Source organism: Oncorhynchus mykiss, chromosome 22, assembly GCF_057628025.1.
Source record: "Oncorhynchus mykiss isolate SJ-2025 chromosome 22, ASM5762802v1, whole genome shotgun sequence".
In the NCBI taxonomy this organism is placed as follows: domain Eukaryota; kingdom Metazoa; phylum Chordata; class Actinopteri; order Salmoniformes; family Salmonidae; genus Oncorhynchus; species Oncorhynchus mykiss.
This window is the reverse complement of record NC_143043.1, coordinates 20,017,125-20,035,322: the sequence shown is the minus strand read 5'-3', so window position 1 is coordinate 20,035,322 and position 18,198 is coordinate 20,017,125. Positions and strand designations below refer to the sequence as shown.

General features: G+C 42.3%; 1 protein-coding gene across 3 annotated transcripts in view; it reads left to right on the top strand.

Annotated features, from left to right (window-relative positions):
* The window catches only part of LOC110501526 (polypeptide N-acetylgalactosaminyltransferase 13), a 69,202-nt gene that overhangs the window by 22,363 nt on the left and 28,641 nt on the right, over positions 1 to 18,198 (top strand). For all 3 annotated transcript variants that reach the window (XM_021579170.3, XM_090215683.1, XM_090215684.1), the window contains exons 3-8: positions 1,897 to 2,065; positions 5,619 to 5,785; positions 6,233 to 6,440; positions 9,036 to 9,206; positions 10,295 to 10,412; positions 10,559 to 10,739. In XM_021579170.3, the coding sequence (XP_021434845.1) occupies positions 1,897 to 2,065; positions 5,619 to 5,785; positions 6,233 to 6,440; positions 9,036 to 9,206; positions 10,295 to 10,412; positions 10,559 to 10,739 (1,014 nt within the window). The remainder of the gene's footprint in view (positions 1 to 1,896; positions 2,066 to 5,618; positions 5,786 to 6,232; positions 6,441 to 9,035; positions 9,207 to 10,294; positions 10,413 to 10,558; positions 10,740 to 18,198) is intronic.

Genomic DNA, 18,198 nt, shown 5'->3' with positions numbered 1-18,198 from the left:
CAAAAAAAACTGTAAAGATATGGTTCACAGGAAACAGGATTGATAGAGCACTTGTTTTAGCTCAACACTATTGACCATGTCTCTACAGACCCATTATATATGAGGGTGAAGACCCTATAATATCATTTCAGACAAAGTCACTGGACAGGACCAGGGCATAAGACCTATGGGCCTTAGAATAGAGTTACTGTTGTCGTGGTCCATGTCAGGGGATCAGTGATGTGTTTGTTGGGCTGAAGAGCCAGAGAAAGGGAAGATACCAAAGTCTTGTTATTTCTAAGCTCGAGGATACTATTGACCAGAGGGGTATGCTGCAAAGCAGAATCAGTAAGTTACAGTAGCCAGCTAATTTGCCTAAATATTCTGAAATAGCTTTACATTGTTTACAAAGAAAATATGGAAATGGGCTTGGTCTAATTGACTTAACAACCAAAAACACATTACATTTTAGATTTCTTAATGAACCTGAAAATCTGTAGATATTTTTGGTTGTTTATCAATGTAAGCTGCCTAACTCATTAATTCTGCTTTGTAGTATACCCCTCCGTTCACTTGAACTTGTGAGGAAACTGTACATGTTTTCATTTAGAAATCACAAGACATTCACCTGAATATTCTCTCTCTCTCTCAATTGTCCCCCATGGAAATCACTCTGCTTGAGATTATTGGAGAGCGGAGCATAAATCCACAGAGGTTATTTACCTTTGGATCATTGTGAAGCGGTGTAGAGCGGTGTGCAACAGATGCAGCTTGGGATGGTGCCGCTGTTCTCAAAGCTTCAATGGATCCTTAGTGATGCCGAGTGATCAGATTATGAGCTGATATTTCTTAACAGCAGAGGGCAGCTGTGATAATGCTCTCTCACTCCTTCATCAATGACAGAAAGGAGGGCTAGCCCCAAGTCCCTGGACAAATATGGGATTTTCCAACAGACCTAGATGATACTTGACATTTGAGTCTTTGAGCAGACCTTATCCTCAGCGATTTACAGTTAGTGCATTCATCATAAGTCAGCTAGGTGAGACAACCACATATCAGAGTCATAGTAAGTACATTTTTCCTACATAAAGGGGTTATCAGAAAAGTCTCTGCTAGTAGGAAATGTTATGTACAAAAAAAATTCAGGGGGATGGAGGGCAGGGGGCATGATTGTATGGCAAGAGTAGTCAGGGTCGGACTACCGCATTTGGGGCCCTGGGGCACCGACGTTTTTGGGGTAAAACGGATAACACATTTTGTGTTGATAAAAAGTGAAGTTTTATAATGCTATTCTACACATTTTGTTATGAGGTTACGACAACATTTTCAGTTTTAAAGCTAATTTCCTGCTATTCTACACATTGTGCCATGAGGCTCAGAGAGAATTGAGCAGTTTTCAAACAAATGTCCTCCAGGGGGCCCATAACCTTAAAAAATGTAATTGCTTGGGTGCCCACTGGAGGTTCGGGGGCCCAGGGGCACATGCCCTGTGTGCCTGTTCGTTAATCCGGCCCTGAGAATAGCATGGTTAATGGATACAGAATACTTGGGGAAGCTGCACCAGTGTCTGACTGATCAGGATTTCATTTGCTGTTTGGGACATTTTAATGGCCTCAGCATTCAAAGCCTGATAATGTGGCCATAATCTCACACTGATCTGAGGCCAGTCTTTCTCTCTTAGACACACTCTATACCATGGTTCATTTGCTCACGGTTCATTTTTAAGTTCATGGACTTCCCACAGTACTGTATCTTTATTAATAGATACAATAAAATAGATCTAGCTGCATTTAACAGATTTCTTTCATCTTATTCGGTAGCTGGAATTGTATGTGTGACCTTCCGCTCCCATTGAAATAACTGTGAAATCACATCGTGAGTATTAAATATGTAACATTTCTCCCCATTGTATTGCAGCGGTCATATCGCGGACCCACGAGGGCCCAGGGGAGATGGGGAAGGCGGTGGTTATCGCAAAGGACGAGCAGGAGAAAATGAAGGAGCTCTTTAAGATTAACCAGTTCAACCTGATGGCCAGTGACATGATTGCGCTCAACAGGAGTCTGCCGGATGTGAGACTGGACGGGTGAGTGAGCTTGACCATTTCCCAGACACACACTCTGAATCGCACTACTGACCTCTTTACTCGGCACGGCACGCACCACCCACTTTAACAACGCTGTAACCTTCCTCCGCTCCCTCTCAGAAGCTTTGATACCGGTGAGACCAAGTCACTATTATTCTAGTCATAGGCAAGTCACAAGGTCTGAGTCTCAAGTCGAGTCCCAAGTAGAACGGGTCGTGTCTCGAGTCGTGTATTCTGAGAGCAAGTCGAGACAAGTTGAGTCACAAGTTTTTTCCAAGTCAAGTCTCAAGATAAGTAAAACAGAAAAATCTATACGTGCAATGACTTGTTCAACTACAAATCTCTGTCTGTTTTTTGAGGCAACCAGGCAGCCCTTTTCATTATTTTGTCTTTAACACATTTTGGTTATGTAATTGTGAAATAGGTACCTGGCAGTCGTAGTAAGGGAATGAAATCAGAAAAAGGCAGGTTGACATGCTCAGCGTAGATTTATTTACAGGTCTTGGCAGTGCAATGGTGAAAGCGAAATACCATATAAAATATGAGTAGATTTACCAATTAGGCACCGGCAATAGCCCAAAGGATATAGCCTCATTATCAGGGTTAACCTGTCCTAGCTGAACGAATACAGGTAGAGGACCAAACTGAACAGCATCTGCTGGAGAAACCAAATCAAATCTGTCTAGCAGGACCTCAAACAGGTACATACATGTATTAGTACTTGGCCCCTTCCCAGGACCATACAGTTACCCATGACCCAATTGGCAATTACAACCAATAAACTGGTTCTATAATGTAAAAGGCATTTTCCACATCCAATGATACATACATTCGTCTTAATCAGACTTAATGATTATTAATGATATTTCCTCACCATTCATACATGGAACAATCATTTTTCTCTTACTCAATGTACTGACTCAGAAAGCAAGGCGTGCAGGCCACGTAGCCTATTTCTATGTGCACTGAGGCGCACACACTCCTATTACACGCAAACAAAATTATAGAAAGATAGGACACATGCTGCGTTCAAGAATCTCAGACTTCCGATTTCAGTGCGTTCAAGACAACTGGGAACTCGGAACAAAACGAGCTTCGACTGGGAAAAGTAGTTTTGAAGGCTCATGCAAGGCTTTACTTACCAGAGGATAAAAAAAATGTAAATGTATTGTATGAAACAGAAATTTCAAAGTGTTGCAACAAACAGTATGGAAAGGGGGATACCTAGTCAGTACAACTGAATGCCTTCAACGGAAATGTGTCTTCCTCATTTTAACCAACTGAATCAGAGAGGTGCGGGGGGCTACCTTAATCGACATCCACGGCACCCGGGGAACAGTGAATTAACTGCCTTGCTCGGTGGCAGAACGACAGATTTTTACCTTTGTCAGCTCGGGGATTCGATCCAGCAACCTTTCTGTTACTGGCCAAATGCTCTAACCACTTGGCTACCTGCTGCCCCCCATGGGGATGGAATGATGGAACACTACCAATTATTGTAAGATGGAAAATAGATTTACCACATATGCATTTAAACGAGTGAAAGAGTTTGTTCTTAACTGACTTGCCTAGTTAAATTTAAGGTTAAATAAATACATAAAAATCAACAGCAAACATTTCAACAAGATGGCACCTATGGTGTATCTACACCAGAGTAATAGTAGATTTTTGACATAGCAAAGACAATGATAGTAGTTGTTGTTTGATGCCCAACTCTGTCCACTTCACATGGCAACATATTCCTGTTATCAAAGGGCTGCCATTTTGGATCTACTTTCTGCCTCTTTTTTTTTTTTTACTCGTTGTTGTTTTAGTCTAGAGACTTCAGCAAAATTCAATGAATTCAAGAAAGCACAGCTGACAGCACAATGTTGACAATAACAGCATGGGGTTCCTTTTAATGTTAGGAGCAGCCGCAAGCAGAGGATTAACAGCAATAAGAGACTATCTACCAAATAACTAAGATCCAACAGAACATTTTGATGTAGTCCAGAACCAACCAATTTGTTAACTTTGATGAAAAAACCCTTTTAAGTCCTCGGATTCCTTAGGATTCATTCCATGATGCAACATGCTCTAATTCAATGATGGCTGGTGAGGGGGACAAGGGCCATAGTTTTGCCCGGAATGGAACAGCATCTAACTCAGGGAAACCATGTGTTTGATGTTTTTCCTACCGCGCCATTCGTTCCGTTCCAGCGATTTACTATGAGCTCGTCCTCTGATTTTAAAGTGCCACCAGCCACCACTGCTCTAAGTGAAGAATATTAGACTTACTCTTTAGCCGTGTTGGATCCATCACAATCTTCGTGGGTTTACATCAGCCGTGACAGTCTGAATGGGAGAAGGGCTTTGTTTACTGTCACCCAAGACCTACTGGAGCTGGATAATGAAAACCCAAAGAGCAATTTGTGTGAAACATGACCCACATTCGTCTTGAGCAGCTGATCTAGAGGCAGTCTCTCCTGGCGACATCGCCGTGATTCATGTTTATGTATTTCTACAGAGCATTTCTTATCAACTGTTCTTTACAAAGTGCCCTGCGCTGCAGTCCCAAGGTCTCTCATGTTGTAGGAAAATAGGAACATTTTCAATACAACAATATAAATAACGATGCAGAGAATATAAACATATGCCAATGCTGTCAACATGGTCTGTATGTTTAAAAATTGAATGTGTATTGGTGCCTACTGCCTTGACACTCAATTGTATGACTGTCCACCATGGGTTTTTACATTGGATTCAAACTGAGTTGATAAAGACACATGTAAAACACTGCATGCACTCCATTTCACACATCTACCAGGAATGTGCTAAGCACGATTTTTTTTTTAAAAGCTTGACGTTGAAAAAAAACGTGAACTTCTGTGAGAGAGTGCCGTGTGGTGTAGTAGCCAGTTGTGGAGAGAAAGAAGAGGTTTGTTCAGTGGCTAGTAGCTAGCTACCCTGGTGCCCCCATTCTGTCAGTCTGTCCTGTCACCCGTAGTGGGGCGAACAGGATACCCCTGCTTTCCGCTCCACCATATAGGGAATGTCATTTATCTCACTGTAGTCAAAGAGGTTGTTGCGGCTCTATATATTTGTTATATTTGTAACTTATTTACGTTGGAGGGATCATACTCAAATGAGCTTTGTGTTATTGTTGATGTCGTTGATGTGAGTTGTTGTTATTGGGAATTTTTATTCTGACACCTGTTATTTTTGTTTTATTTGATTGAATATAAGGTTGTTGTCTGACGTTCCCTATATGATCCCTGGTCAAAAGTAGTGCACTATGGAAGGAATAGGGTGCCATTTGAGATATAGCCTGTGTGTGTGGAGCAGCATGCCGATGACCACACCATATAAATTCTTGTCAATGTTGGTTTTGTTTTTCGAAGCGGTTTGTTTTGTTCCGGTGCTCTAATGTTCAACCACGTATAGTAGGCTATACTGTATGTACAGAAATATCACACAACTATGCTCAGTCTTGATCGAATTCCAATGTAGACAAGTGTCAGGAGTAGCAGCACATTTGATCTCCTAACCAGAGCTCTCGTTGTCTGTCCATCAGTTGCAAGACCAAGGTGTACACGGACGATCTCCCCAACACCAGCATAGTGATTGTGTTCCACAACGAGGCGTGGAGCACCCTGCTCCGCACCGTCCACAGTGTCATCAACCGCTCGCCACGCCACCTACTGCAGGAGATCCTGCTGGTGGACGACGCCAGTGAGAGAGGTACTGTAGCTGGGTCCAGCCTAAACTTAAACCTTTCGGATGGGACGTTGAAACGGGTGTCCTGACTCTCTGTGGTCACTAAAAGATCCCATGGCATTTATCGTAAGAGTAGGGGTTTTAACCCTGGTGTTCTGGCTAAATTCTCAATCTGGCCCTCGTTATGGCCTCCGAATCATCTCCAGCTTCCTATTGGCTCATTCATCCCCTCTCCTCTTCTCTGTAACTATTCCACATGTCATTGCTGTAAATGAGAACGTGTTCTCGGTCAACTTACCTAGTAAAATAAGGGTTAAATAAGTGTCAAATAAACCCATCAACTCACTAGCTTTACTGGGTTTAAAGGTGCAATCTAGGATTAGTTAATGTAGTTCTTAGTATTGGGTTATAATATAACCAAATAAGGAAGTTCTTCAGGAGTTTGAAGCATGTCCTCTCCTCTTCTGTCAGACTTCTTGGGAAAGAAGCTGGAGAACTATGGTCAGACCCTGGAGGTTCCCGTGCGGGTCCTGCGGATGGAGCAGCGGACGGGGCTGATCCGGGCCAGGCTGAGGGGGGCTGCGGCCACACGGGGGCAGGTCATCACCTTCCTGGATGCCCACTGTGAGTGCACCACGGGCTGGCTGGAGCCTCTGCTGGCCAGGATCAAAGAGGACCGGTAAGGAGCTCAGTGTCACTACCACCCCTCAATGTAAATGGAACAGGCAGCAATGGAGAGACATGGCGGTGCTGATGCTTGTCACAAATCATCTCCGCACTGTTCTGCTCTTGCTGCCTCAGTGGGATGCGATTTTCTGTGTCATCTGAAAACTGATCTGATGTTAAAGGGAAAAGAATCAAAAGATGTATTTTTGATGTAAGCCGGCATGTTATAGAAGGTTCCAGACATTTCTTTGTGTGATTTGGCTTGGTTTTGAGAACTTTATCTGCAACGTTATGATCCATGCTGGTCGAGTCGTGCTGTTTCCCCCCCAATCAGCTGTGCAGGCCAAGCGTGTCCCTATACGGACACAGCCCGCGCAGCACGGCTGGTGAAAGAAACAAGATTTCATGTGTACAACATGTGAAGACCTACATCACTACACTGGCAGCGTTTCTGTTTCTGAAAGGACGTATTTGGGTGTTTTTGGAGATTTTGTGAATGCATTTTGCACGCCCTGATACTGCAACGACGAGCAATGAGAAAGTGACTGGGGTCAATTGGGGTACAGTATGTTTCTCAAAGTAAGCCAAATAGCTGAATGGGAGACGTTACAGCTTGTTTTGTCAGGGCGCGGTCTGTCATGTCTTTACACCGCAGTAGATACAGTGGAATGTGATTGCACGGAATAACTTAATGGCGGCTATTTTAAGTGACAGCAGGGTTTAAAATCTATTATCTGGTATCTGTGGTAATTGTTATCCTGTAATGGTGGGGTAATTCTAATCCTGTTTCAGGATTGCACTTGCTTGTTCGGTGGGTGAAGGGTTCCTTCAACGGAAAAGGGAGACGTTGCAGGTGATGACTAAAGATGAATGCACCCCCCCCCCCATTATCTCTGAAAACTGGGGTCAGACATTCACCCATTTTGCCTCAGGTGCCAGGCAGAAATTCATATTGTAATACCAAGGAGATTATATTATAGAGCCATTACACCTTTATGCCCCCTGCACGTTTATTGATGTGTAAAAGGATGTGCAGGAGCATAAAAGTGCACGGAGACTGATTTGATTTAGACCAGGAAGTGAAGTGGATGCTGAGTGAGGGGGATGTGTCGAATGAATCGCCTGCAGCACACAGAGCCTCCCAAATGGCACCCTATTCCCTACATCAGGGGTTATGAAAACTTTTGGGACCCCTTCATAATCAGAACACAGCTCGAATGAGATAAAAAAAAATAGCTTACACGGAGTTTTAGTATGACTTCAGCAGTGCATGGCACGAACAAACCAAGTCTCGGCCCTGAGAAGGAACATTTTAAAGGCCCACGTCTTGGCATTGGAGAGAAAATGTTGCCCTTTTCAAACTTATTTCCTGCAATTCAACACATTTTGTCATGGGGCAGAGAGAATTTTTGTTGTTGCAGCTTTAAAGATAATATCCTGCATTGACAGTGCATTTCTGTAAAAAAAAAATTGTATTACACCCTCTAAATTTATACCACATATCCCTTTGCCAAAATGTGTTTAATCTGTTGTCAGTAATATTCATTGAAAGAATGTAATGTAAACAAACAAAAAAAAAAAGATTAAAACATACTGTATATATATTTTGGGATCTGGCCGCAGACACCCTGCAGTATCTTATATTGGCCTTGTCAAAAGTAGTGCACTAGGAAATAGGGTGCCATTTGGGATGCAGATTATCTATCACGTTTCAGGTAAGACCCAAATTTAGACTGTGTTGAAAGTAACAGTGTTTATTACATCAACAGGGGCAGGCAAACGAAAGGTCAAGACAGGCAGAGGTCGATAATCCAGAGTAGTTGGGCAAGGGTACAGGACGGCAGGCAGGCTCAGGGTCAGGTCAGGCAGAGTGGTCAGGCAGGCGGGCTCAGAGTCAGGACAGGCAACGGTCCAAACGAGGAGGGCGAGAAAAAGAGAGACTGGGGAAAAGCAGGAGCTGAGACAAAAACACTGGTTATCTTTTCAAACAAGACTAACTGGCAACAGACAAACAGAGAACACATGTATAAATACACAGAGGATAATGGGGAAGATGGGCGACACCTGGAGGGGGGTGGAGGCAATCACAAAGACAGGTGAAACAGATCAGGGCGTGACAGTTATCCATACATTGTCAACATAATCTACATGGATATTTTCAATTTCCTTTGACTGTAAGTAGCTTCTCACTAATGCAATATGTTACCTCTGGTCATTGCTATTAACCTAATGGATATGTTTATAATGTGTATGGACCAGCCAATGATGGACTAATATTTTTTCACTGCGCTCACCTGAAGAAACAACGGTTAGGAGACCATTACCTTTGTAAATGATTTATTAATTTATTATTCATTGCTTGGATGTTGTTGGCTCTGCCAGCCAATCAGTTTAATATAATCAGATGTGGAATGTTATTAATGGAAATAACACAAAGTTTCAGCATTTAAGGGAACAAAGGGAATACATTTTGGAGAGTGCATTAGAGTTCTACAAAAGGCTTTCTTCCACTATTTCCTGTAAAACTAACTCTTCTGATTTCTCCATGGTTAGTCTCTCACTGTGTTTCTTGTTAAATGAAAGCCTTATGGTCTCCATGGTTGTTTAGGAGATCTGTGGTGTGTCCTATAATCGATGTGATCAGCGACGAGACGTTTGAATATATGGCAGGCTCAGACATGACCTACGGAGGATTTAACTGGAAGCTGAATTTCCGTTGGTATCCCGTGCCTCAGAGAGAGATGGACAGGCGCAAAGGGGACAGGACACTCCCTCTCAGGTGCACACAAGATACATACCTTCATCTGTGGCCGTGTTGAAATGCGTTTCTTTGTACTGAAAGAATTGTTCTACGTCCCAAATGGCACCCTATTGACTTTATAGTGCACTACTTTTGTAAAAGTAGTGCACTACAGTATATAGGGATTCGGGTACCATTTGGGATGCATGCTTTGTTATCACAGTGCAGCCAAGCCAGGGGCTGGTGGATCAGAGTCAGCAAGGAGAGGACAGTAACATTAAAGAACAGTTTATTGAGAATCTCATCAGACAAAACAAATGTTAGCTCTAGCGTTGTCATTTCAGCTGAGAATAGGTTGTTTGAAATGCCTGGGAAGCTGCAGAGTTGACATCATTGATGTGGATTTCTTTAGAAGCCTTTTCTTCTGATAACTGCAGCTTTGATGGCTTTCATTTGCAGATAGAAATGGATTGCATTTCTGTCCATTTGTTTTTTGTTTTATTATTTGATACAGTAGCTATATTTGTAGTTTCATGTTGCAACTAGTTCCATTGTCAAACACGAAAATACTAAAGCAGGACTTAAATGGAGCCGGTGCTGCAAAATATTGACTAAGTTCTCCATCGATCATATTACATTGGGTCAGAGCAACAACATGGTGTTACGATGGTGTCACTCAATGCTTCATAAATCTGATTTCTATTATCGTTAAATGATAGGATTATCTCCAAGACCTAGCTGTGTCTGTTTGCTTTTCTTTAGCAGAATGAAAATGGCAGAGAGTGGTTCAAACAATGAGAGTGGTTTTGCACTGAGATTGTCTGTTCCACGGCATCCATGTCTTTTAACTGGGTCAGTCGAGGTCAGGCTTGTTCGTGTGAAAGAGTAGTTTCCAAAGTGCCCATTCGTTTGATGAAAACATTTAAACAATTGTGCAGCAAGGTGATTTAATCATGCCTTGCTAATCAAAACCATAGTTCCTCCCCCCCAGAAAGTATTATATTAATGTAATATTACTGTATGCCATAGATATTGATTATTTGCGAGCTGACATGTTTCTCAATGTAAGATACGTGTCTCTTGCAAGATGTATTTCTTTATCCACACTCATCATTTTTCTCCTACAGAACCCCTACTATGGCTGGAGGGTTATTCTCTATTGACCGGACATATTTTGAAGAAATAGGCACATACGATCCAGGGATGGACATTTGGGGCGGAGAGAACTTGGAGATGTCTTTCAGGGTGAGTGATTGATAATAGAGGGCTGAGCTCTGCTGGGTTATTATGACAATGAAAGTGGCCTGTGTGTGTGTGCGTACTTGCATGCATGTTTGTTTGTGTGTGTGTATTGTGTATGTGTGTGTGACCTCTTGCTGTTGTGTGTGCAGATCTGGCAGTGTGGCGGCTCTCTGGAGATTATCACTTGTTCCCATGTGGGTCACGTGTTCCGAAAGGCCACCCCTTACAGCTTCCCTGGGGGCACGGGTCAAGTCATCAACAAGAACAACAGGCGATTGGCCGAGGTGTGGATGGACGGCTTCAAAGACTTCTTCTATATCATATCACCAGGTACGCTACCACGCCTCCATTTTAATCTGTTGTTGTCTCTCAGCGGGTGGGAATGCATATGGACTGGACTGGGAATGTAGACCTGGGTTCAAATAGTATTTGAAATAATTTTAAAAACTTAAGCTGGGTTAAAGCTGGAGTTTCTTGGCGCAATGGAACCAATAGAATTGTTGGAAAATGGTACACCCCACCCACCTGGGACTCCATGCAGACTAAAGCAAACGGTAAAGGGATTTAAAAGATTTAAAATAGTAGTTCAACACAGATCTGATGGAGTGGCAATGCCTATGGCCTCAGTGTAAATCGCTGAGTTCAAAGGATGTACTTTAAGTGTGGAATTAGTCCCTGCCTATCATGTTGGGTATAATGGCATGTGGGTAGTTGACGTGAGGCCCCTGTTTTTTGTCCATGATGGCAAACACAAATATAACTTCACTTAAATTGGCTAAAATTGTGATATAATAGTAAAATCTTTGAGTAAATTCAAGCACTTTATAATTAGTTTTCTTACGATTTTGAACCAAACGTGGCAATTGTCCAGTGGTGTGACTGTCCCAGGTAAGGTTGTGGAACTTTGAACTTAAGTAATTTAATGAAAAAATTAACCAAATTCAATTTGCCTACTCTTTTAGTTATAACACAGAAGTTTATTTTAAGAAACAATAGTGTATTCATGATATAGTCCAAATGTTGACCCTAAAAGCAATGTCCACTTGGTGTGACCTAATTATGTGATTAAACAACGAGCCAGCATTTGGGCACCATGGCACTGAGGAGGGTTCTCTTGAAATGAGCACATGGCCTGAACAGATTGTAAGTGTTATCAGAATTGTTTATCAATATATTGCACCTCTGCCATTGCCATAAAGGTGGTCAGTTTCTTAGTCCTTTGGTGTGATGCCTTTTGAATGTATACGGTATACAGTGTCTTCGGAAATTATTCCGATCCCTTAAAATGTTCAACATTTTGTTACATTACAGCCTTATTCTAAAATTGATTCATTTGTTTTTTCCCGCCTCAATCTACACACAATGACAAATAATGACAAAGAAAAAACAGGTTTGTAGAAATGTTTGCAAATGTATTAAAAATGCAAAACTGAAATGTCATATTCACATACAGTGTGGCAAAAAAATATTTAGTCAGCCACCAATTGTGCAAGTTCTCCCACTTAAAAAGATGAGAGGCCTGTAATTTTCATCATAGGTACTCTTCAACTATGACAGACAAAATGAGAAAGAAAAATCCAGAAAATCACATTGTAGGATTTTTTATGAATTTATTTGCTAATTATGGTGGAAAATAAGTATTTGGTCACCTACAAACAAGCAAGATTTCTGGCTCTCACAGACCTGTAACTTCTTTAAGAGGCGCCTCTGTCCTCCACTCATTACCTGTATTAATGCCACCTGTTTGAACTTGTTATCAGTATAAAAGACACCTGTCCACAACCTCAAACAGTCACACTCCAAACTCTACTATGGCCAAGACCAGAGAGCTGTCAAAGGACACCAGAAACAAAATTGTAGACCTGCACCAGGCTGGGAAGACTGAATATGCAATAGGTAAGCAGCTTGGTTTGAAGAAATCAACTGTGGGAGCAATTATTAGGAAATGGAAGACATACAAAACCACTGATAATCTCCTTCGATCTGGGGCTCCACGCAAGATCTCACCCCGTGGGGTCAAAATGATCACAAGAACGGTGAGCAAAAATCCAAGAACCACACGGGAGGACCTAGTGAATGACCTGCAGAGAGCTTGGACCAAAGTAACAAAGCCTACCATCAGTAACACACTACGCCGCCAGGGACTCAAATCCTGCAGTGCCAGACGTGTCCCTCTGCTTAAGCCAGTACATGTCCAGGCCCGTCTGAAGTTTGCTAGAGAGCATTTGGATGATCCAGAAGAAGATTGGGAGAATGTCATATGGTCAGATGAAACCAAAATATAACTTTTTGGTAAAAACTCAACTCGTCGTGTTTGGAGGACAAAGAATGCTGAGTTGCATCCAAAGAACACCATACCTACTGTGAAGCATGGGGGTGGAAACATCCTGCTTTGAGGCTGTTTTTCTGCAAAGGGACTAGGACGACTGATCCGTGTAAAGGAAAGAATGGGGCTATGTATTGTGAGATTTTGAGTGAAAACCTCCTTCCATCAGCAAGGGCATTTGAAGATGAAACGTTTCTGGGTCTTTCAGCATGACAATGATCCCAAGCACACCGCCCGGGCAACGAAGGAGTGGCTTCGTAAGAAGCATTTCATGGTCCTGGAGTGCCCTAGCCAGTCTCCAGATCTCAACCCCATAGAAAATCTTTGGAGGGAGTTGAAAGTTCGTGTTGCCCAGCAACAGCCCCAAAACAGATCTGCATGGAGGAATGGGCCAAAATACCAGCAACAGTGTGTGAAAACCTTGTGAAGACTTTTGACCTCTGTCATTGCCAACAAAGGTTATATAACAAAGTATTGAGATAAACTTTTGTTATTGACCAAATACTTATTTTCCACCATAATTTGCAAATAAATTCATTAATCTTTTTCTCACTTTGTCTGTCATAGTTGAAGTGTACATTTGATGAAAATTACAGGCCTCTCTCATCTTTTTAAGTGGGAGAACTTGCATAATTAGTGGCTGACTAAATACTTTTTTGCCCCACTGTAAGTATTCAGACCCTTTACTCAGTACTTTGTTGAAGCAGAGATTACAGCCTGGAGTCTTGGATCTTACGCTACAAGCTTGGCAAACCTGTATTTGTGGAGTTTCTCCCATTCCTTTCTGCATATCCTCTCAAGCTCTGTCATGTTGGATGGGGAGCATTTCTGCACAGCTATTTTCAGGTCTCTCCAGAGATGTTAGATCGGGTTAAAGTCCGGGCTCTGGCTGGGCTACTCAAGGACATTCAGAGACTTGTCCCGAAGCCACTCCTTTGTTGCCTTTGCTGTGTGCTTAGGGTCATTGTCCTGTTGGAAGGTGAACCTTCGCCCCAGTCTGAAGTCCTGAGCACTCTGGAGCAGGTTTTCATCAAGGATCTCTCTGTACTTTGCTCCGTTCATCTTTGCCTCAATCCTGACTGGTCTCCCAGTCCCTCCCGCTGAAAAGCATCCCCACAGCATGATGCTGCCACCACCATGCTTCTCCATAGGTATGGTGCCAGGTTTCCTCCAGACGTGACGGCTGGCATTCAGGTCAAAGAGTTCAATCTTGGTTACATCAGACCAGAGAATATTGTTTTTCATGGTCTGAGATTCTTTAGGTGCCTTTTGGCAAACTCCAAGCGGGCTGTCATGTGCCTTTTACTGAGGAGTGGCTTCTGTCTAGCCATTCTACCATAAAGGCCTGATTTGGTGGAGTGCTGAAGAGTTTGTTGTCCTTCTGGGATGTTCTCCCATGTCCACAGAGAAACTCTAGAGCTCTGTCAGAGTGACCATCAGGTTCTTGGTCACCTCCCTGACCAAGGCCCTTCTCCCCCGATTGATCAGTTTGGCCGGGCGGCCAGCTCTAGGAAGAGTCTTTACAAATTTGTGTGTCTGTTACTTGAACTCTGTGAAGCATTTATTTTGGCTTCAATTTCTGAGGCTGATAACTCTAATGAACCTATCCTCTGCAGCAGAGGTAACTCTGGGTCGTTCTTTCCTGTGGTGGTCCTCATGAGAGCCGTTTCATAAGAGTGCTTGATGGTTTTTGCGACTGCACTTGAAGAAATGTTCAAAGTTATTGTAATAATTCGCATTGACTGACCTTTGTGTCTTAAAGTAATGATGGACTGTCGTTTCTCTTTGCTTATTTGAGCTGTTCGTGCCATAATATGGACTTGGTCTTTTACCAAATAGGGCTGTCTTCTGTATACCACCCCTAGCTTGTCACAACCCAACTGATCGGCTCAAACACATTAAGAAGGAAAGAAATTCCACAAATGAACTTTTAACAAGGCACACCTGTTAATTGAAATGCATTCCAGGTGACTACCTCATGAAGCTGGTTCAGAGAACGCCAAGAGTGTGCAAAGCTGTCATAAAGGGTGGCTACTATGAAGAATCTCAAATATAAAATATTTGTTTAACACTCTTTTGGTTACTACATGATTCCATATGTGTTATTTCATAGTGTTGATGTTTTCACTATTATTCTACAATGTAGAAAATCGTAAAAATAAAGAAAAACCCTTGAATGAGTAGGTGTGTCCAAACTTTTTTCTGGTACTGTATATAATGACCTTTTTAGACCTATTTTTCATGAAGTAACACTGAATTAGACTATTTGTTTCCTCTTGCAATTTTGATACTTTTAAGTGATTCTGAGTGCAATATTTATGTATTCATTCTCCCACGCCTGGTTTCTCACTCTCGGCATGTGAACATTGTTCTGGAGACCTCTGGGTCTGTCTCTGCCCTCTAGAGAGGGTCTAGTTATTTTACCTGGCCTAGTGACGATGCAGACACATATTGGGGGCTGGCTGTGGTGCTCCCATTCCTTGTTCTCACTCCCTGCATTAGACCATCCATCCCCTTAGTCCCGCTATGTCTGTCCTAACATTTTCACTCCTCCTGACTGATGGGCATACGTGATCCATCCTGGGAGGGCCCCCATTAGCCGTGCCTCTTTTGGAGACTGTCCCCCCCCCCCTGCTCTACCTGGTTGATCCTGCCATATTCTTGTCCCAAATATTAAGCCATACTAGTCTTAGTACACATGGTCGATGCAGTGAAACTGTGAATGGCTCGTTAAATCCAGTTATGGTTTCATGAATCGCTCCAATGTTACTTGGATAACTGTGGCAATTCTAGTGCTAAAATATGCCAACAAGTCCCGACTTTTGGGCACACGTGCATTTATCAGACTCAAAACCCTTTACAGGTACTCCGGACCGTGGCACTGGTGTCTCATTCGAATGTCTGCCCTATCATCTTTGGATTGTAGTTTCTGTGCCTACCATGGGTAACGGAGAATCAGAATTTGATTTCCGGAGAGTCTGAGTTTGAGAAACGGCTACCACATACAAGGAAGGCAGCAGGCACACAAATGATCAACTCCCGATTCGCGGAGGTAGTGATGAAAAATTCTGTAGTGAACTTTTATTTAACTAGGCAAGTGAGTTAAGAACAAATTCTTATTTACAATGACGGCCTACCAAAAGGCAAAGGGCCTCCTGCGGGGACGGGGGCTGGGATAAAAAAAATGATAATACAGGACACTTGAAGTCCGTGTAATTAAAACTAGTACACTTAAAATCCTTTAATGAGGATCCATTACTGATGTATAGAACTAATGTTAAGAAGCATTTTTTAGTCAGAAACTTCTGAAAGTGTCCCATTGATTATGTTTTAACAGTAAAATGTGACTGCCTGTTGTGTATTATCCATCGGCGTGACATAATGTCCTATGGGGTGACGCCAACAAATGCAAGGGAAAAAAAGTGTATTTTTATCTAGATTTAGTGAAGTTGCTGTGAATCATACCCAAAATGTAATAGCGAGACACTTAGTTATCATCATTATACAAGGAAATTGTATTTCATTTGAAATGCAAGAATGTGATCAATGATTTTTACAGACATATGTCTCTAAATAATGAGTCAAAATATTTTTCTTGTTTATTTTGGAATCATTAAACCTTTATAATATTAACATGAATTGTAATGTCACACCAGCAGGCAAATTCAAGGCACCAATACATGAAATGGTTCATTAAATTGGATATGAACTCAAAATTGAAAGTGGCCATTTAACATTTTGAGTTGTTTAGACATAGTGACAATAAACCATGTTTTTTAAAACCTTAATTTTAAGGGAAATTATTATTATTATATTATATTATCTGAAAATAGACTGCTCATGCCGTTTTGCATTCACCACATGACTTATTCCCCTGCTTACACACACAGAATATAAAATATTTGCCTATATTGGCTAGTGTAGCCTCCTATGCCAATACTATGCGTGTTAGGCACCATAAGACCTATCATTATGTCTTATCCTCCAGAATCTTAATTCCACAGTCATTTCCTCATTACTGTATGTTCTTCAGGATAGGGTCATTTCTCCTCTGGACTGTACTGTATGCCGTGAGCTCTGTAACTAGATTATATGTAACAAATTGGTTTGAAAGGGAAGCAACCGGTACTGTATCTTGCTCTAATCTACCTCTACTCTGGCTCACGTTTCTTCTCCTCATTGTCTCACTGAGTCTCATGTCTTCACTCTACTGTTCTTTGCGTTCGTCTTCCATTGAGTTTTGATGTTGCTCTTGATGTGCAGGACAAGGCATTTGATCTTTTATTCATACGAAAGCGCTGTACTACTGTGAGTATCTTTCAAGACGGGTGCTTTTCTGAACTTGCGTTCACATATTCATGCGAGATGTTGTTTATGACATGGGTTGGAGATCTCACGGGAGACTCGGAACAATGCTGTCACCACAGCTCAGTATTCATTTGGCTGCCTGAACCAAGTAATGTTCTAGGATCCTCAAAAAGTTATACAGCGGCACCATCGAGAGCATCTTGACTGGCTGTATCACCTCTTGGTATGGCAAATGCACTGCCCTCGACCGCAAAGTGCTACAGATGGTGGTGCGAACAGCCCAGTACATCATTGGGGCCGAGCTCTATACCATCCAGTACCTCTATATTAGGCGGTGTCAGAGGAAGGCCTGAGAAATTGCAAAATTCTCCAGCCACCCAAGCCGTAGATTGTTCACTCTGCTGCCGTCCAGCAAAAGGTACCGGAGCATCGGCTCTTGGACCAAAAGGCTCCGAGACAGCTTCTACCCACAAGCCATAAGAGTGCTAAATTGTCCGGGTAACCATTTAATTCAATATCTGCACTGACCCTATCTTGCACTGACTCTATGCACAGTCACAAGACTATACTGTACACTGAGTGTACAAAACATTAGGAACACCTGCTCTTTCAATGACAAACAAACCAGGTGAATCCTATGATCCCTTATTGACATATACAATTCGTTGAGTGTATAAGGCCATAAGAAAACAAGAAAATGTTCATCCAGAAGCCACGCTCCTAGTGGCCTGGGACTTTAATGCAGGGAAAATTAAATATTTTTTACCTCATTTCTACCAGCATGTCACATGTGCAACCAGAGGGAAAAAAACTCTAGACCACCTTTACTCCACACACAGAGACGCATGCAAAGCTTTCCCTCGTCCTCCATTTGGCAAATCTGACCATAATTCCATCCTCCTGATTCCCGCTTACAAGCAAAAACTAAAGCAGGAAGTAGCAGTAAATCGCTCAATGCTACACTACAGGACTGTTTTGCTAGCACAGACTGGAATAAGTTCCAGGGTTCATACAATGGCATTGAGGAGTATACCACCTGTCACCGGCTTTATCAACATGTGCGTCGACGACGTCATCCCCACAGTGACTACGTACATATCCCAACCAGAAGTCATGGATGACAGGCAACATCCGCACCGACCTAAAGGCTAGAGC